The sequence below is a fragment of the Ciconia boyciana genome, chromosome 10 (genome assembly GCF_034638445.1).
Source record: "Ciconia boyciana chromosome 10, ASM3463844v1, whole genome shotgun sequence".
Taxonomy (NCBI): Eukaryota; Metazoa; Chordata; class Aves; order Ciconiiformes; family Ciconiidae; genus Ciconia; species Ciconia boyciana.
The window spans coordinates 25,794,910-25,798,539 of NC_132943.1; the positions used below are offsets into that span (position 1 = coordinate 25,794,910).

Genomic DNA, 3,630 nt, shown 5'->3' on the forward strand with positions numbered 1-3,630 from the left:
AGAACGGGAAGTACTAAAAAGCCGCAACAAAACTGCAGACGAGTTTCTGTCTTGCAACAAGCGCAGAGCAGTTTCGGGAGCAGCAAGGGGAAAGGTAGCAGCACCCTGCCCCAAAACATCTGCCCGAAGGGGACGGTGTCTTTTCGGTCCGAGCAGCCTGCTCGGGGGGCCGGGGGGCGGGGAGGGCAGCGCCGTCAGTTTGCAGGCTGGAAAAAGAAGAGAAACCCCGAAAAGTGATCTCCAGTGTCTCAGGCTCTTTCTACTGGGGACGAATAAAAGGGACGAGAAACGTTGGGTGAGGGAGTTTAATTCATCACAGAATTAAAATAGGGGAGCTGACCTGCGACTTCTTTTATAGTGCAAAGTGAAGGAGTGAATGGCGCCGGTTACACTTTAACTCCGGAGGAATCCGGGGGAAGAAGGAGGCCGGGTTTACAAAGGGGACGGGATTTTTCTGCTCTGCCCGGCCGCAGCCCGGGCTCAATCCATCATGTCAGCCCTGCGCGGCCGTGCGCACGCGTGGCGGGCTCTCGGCCGAGACGGCCGGCGGGGTCCCTGGGGACGGCACCCAGCGCCGCCCCGCCTCGCTCACCCACAGCCCTCGCCTGCAACCGCGGGGGCCGATCCAGCGGAATTTGTGGGGGAACGGTCCAAAGACAGAACAGCAAGAAAACATCCCCGCAAATGCCTCAGGAAGTGGCCTCTAGGAAGTCCCGCCAATGTGTCCCCGTTCCCCCCAGCACCATCGCTCTCGGTGCCGCCCTCCCCGGTGCCCCCCGGCCCTTCCCCAGCGTGCCCTGCTCTCTCCCTGGTGTGTCCCGGTTTGCCCTGGCTCCTGTCTGGTAACCCTCCTCCCTCCCTGGTGTCCCTTGCTCCCTCCCTGGCGACTCTGGTCCTTCTTTGGTGCCCCCTGTTCCTTCTCTGGTGTCTCCTGTTCCTTCCTTGATGTGCCCTGCTCCTCCTCTGGTGTCCGCTGCTTCTTCCTTGATGTCTCCCGGTCCTTCCCTGCTGTAACCCCGGTCTCTCCCTGGTGCCCCCGCTCCTTCCCCGCTGCCCCCCGCTCCCGCCCCGCTGCCGCCGAGGCTGGGGGTGCCGGGGTGTGGGGCGTGCCGGGGCCGGCCTGGCCGCTCCCGGCCGGCGCCCCCCACTGAAGGTCTCTTTTGTGTCCCCGCTGTCGCCCTCCCCAGGTGGCTGCGAGTGGCCCGGGCCGACGACGTGAGGCGCGGGGCGGCGGTCAATGTTATTTGAGCGGGGGCCGCGGGCCTCGGCGATCGCAGAGCGGAGGATGCAGAAAGCCGCCTACTACGACAACGCGGGGCTCTTCGGGGGCTACACCTACGGCAAGGCCGACGCCTACCCCTACGGCGCGGCCCACCAGCCCTACGGCCAGGCCGGCCTGGACGGCGAGTACCCCGGCTCCGCCTGCTCCGTCCAGGGCTCGGCGCCCGGCCGCGCCCCGGCCCACAAAGGCAGCGAGCTGAGCGGCAGCTGCATGCGGACGGCCGGGGGCGGCCCGGGGGGCAGCCAGCCCCCGGGCATCGGCGAGCAGCAGCCCCCAGCGCTGCCGCCCTCCTCCCCGCCCAACCCTCCCCCCAGCGCACCCCCTCCGAAAAAAGCCAAGGGGGGCCCCAACTCCTCGGGCTCGGCCACCGCCACCCTTAGCAAGCAGATATTCCCCTGGATGAAGGAGTCCCGGCAGAACTCCAAGCAGAAAAGCACCTGCGCCCCCTCAGGTAGCCCGACACCCCCGCCCCGGCCCATTGCCCGCCCGCGGAGCCGGGCTGAGCCCTTCGGGGTGAATCCCTCGGGCAGAGCCCCTGGCCCTGCGGCTTGTCCCCTACTCCTCCAGCTGCCAGCCCCCACCCCCCCGCTCGGGGGTCCCAGCCCTGCCGGGCGCTGCGGGTGGGGCAGGCTGGGGGCTCCCGCCCCGCTCGCCCTGCCAGCCCCGCGGCGGCAGGCGCGGCCCCGACGGGTCCCGGCAGCGCCTGGACGGGCGGCCGCTGGGGGCCCCTGGGGGGAGGCGGCTGCGGGGGGGTGTGTATGCCGGGCAGGGAGGGGTGGGAGGCCGCCCCCGGGCCCCCTGCGCCCCCTCCTCGAGCGCCGGCAGAGCGGGAGGGGGCGGCGGGGCTCCGGGGGACCCCCGGGGGGGCTTTCGGGGGGGACCAACGGCTCTTTGTGCCTCTTCCCGCAGGAGAGAGCTGCGAGGACAAGAGCCCCCCCGGGCCGGCCTCCAAGCGGGTGCGCACAGCCTACACCAGCGCGCAGCTGGTGGAGCTGGAGAAGGAGTTTCACTTCAACCGCTACCTGTGCCGGCCGCGCCGGGTGGAGATGGCCAACCTGCTCAACCTGACCGAGCGGCAGATCAAGATCTGGTTCCAGAACCGCCGGATGAAGTACAAAAAGGACCAGAAAGCCAAAGGCATCATGCACTCCCCCGTCGGACAGTCCCCGGACCGCAGCCCCCCGCTGAGCGGCCCAAACCACGTCGGCTACTCCAGCCAGCTCCCCGGCGTCAACAGCCTCAGCTACGACGCGCCCTCGCCCACCTCCTTCGCCAAATCCCAGCAGAGCATGTACGGGCTGGCCGCCTACACCGCGCCGCTCAGCAGCTGCCTGCCGCAGCAGAAGCGCTACGCGGGCGCGGAGTACGACCCCCACCCCATGCAGAGCGGCGGCGGCGGCTTCGCCAACCCCAGCCTGCAGGGCAGCCCCGTCTACGTGGGGGGCAACTTCGTGGACTCGATGCCGGCCTCGGGCCCCATGTTCAACCTGGGGCACCTGCAGCACCCCTCCTCCGCCAGCGTGGACTACAGCTGCGCCGCCCAGATCCCCGGCGGCCACCACCACGGACCTTGCGACCCCCACCCCACCTACACGGACCTCTCCTCCCACCACACCTCTCAGGGACGGATGCCGGAGGCCCCCAAGCTCACGCATCTGTAGCGGGGCGGCGGCCGGCGGGGCCCGCTCCCCTCTCGATTACCTCACTTTCTGACGGGACAGTGTGACTTTGCTCTCGAGTGCCAACAGTGTTAGTGGATTTGCCTCCCCTAGCAGCGCCCTTCTTTCTCCCGCAGCCCCGAGTAGGTCCCCGAGCAGGAGCCTTTCTCTTAGAGCTGTGTTAAGCATGACAGTGCAATATACTGCAAACCGAGGGACTGGTAAGCTTGATGTACTTGAAGGTAAGTCTTAGAGATGCCGTAGTCTTAGCAGCGCGTCATGCTGAGGTGTTTTAGACCAGTCGTGAGCGGTGGGAACTCGCCCGCGCGTAAGCTGATTTCAGAGAAGTTAATTTATGGATTCTTCCGTAACGCAAGGATCGCATCGGACTCAATGATACGTATTTATTATTTTAAGCGAGACTTTTTTGTATCACTGATTATTTATCCTCGTCCTAATGTATTTATGTGGGTATTTGTAGAGTTTCTTCACCAGTACTTCGGGAGAGCGATTCAGGTCCGTGGCGACTTACATTTCACCTATTTAGTATATTCGGTCTGAGCTAGTTGAGAGAGTAGTCTTGAACAGTTGTAACAGTGGCTGGTGTTTGTAGTTTATGTAAGGATTAATTAAGACAGCAAGTCGTAAGTCATTAATAGAGTAAAACAAACTGTGACATCACGCGAAGAG

General features: G+C 65.1%; 1 protein-coding gene across 1 annotated transcript; it reads left to right on the plus strand.

Annotated features, from left to right (window-relative positions):
- Positions 1-726: 726 nt before the first annotated feature.
- On the plus strand, positions 727-2,952 carry HOXD3 (homeobox D3). Its single transcript, XM_072874452.1, has 3 exons — positions 727-811; positions 1,188-1,733; positions 2,192-2,952. The coding sequence occupies exons 2-3, from the start codon at positions 1,238-1,240 to the stop codon at positions 2,941-2,943; spliced, it is 1,248 nt and encodes a 415-aa protein (XP_072730553.1). The 5' UTR covers positions 727-811; positions 1,188-1,237; the 3' UTR covers positions 2,944-2,952.
- The last annotated feature ends 678 nt before the right edge of the window (positions 2,953-3,630 follow it).

Bases quoted from the DNA above. Each gene is read 5' to 3' on its own strand.
- HOXD3 (XM_072874452.1), top strand. From the start codon at position 1,238: ATGTTATTTGAGCGGGGGCCGCGGGCCTCGGCGATCGCAGAGCGGAGG. The intron at 1,734-2,191 runs GTAGCCCGACAC...CTCTTCCCGCAG, and splicing joins AAGCACCTGCGCCCCCTCAG to GAGAGAGCTGCGAGGACAAG.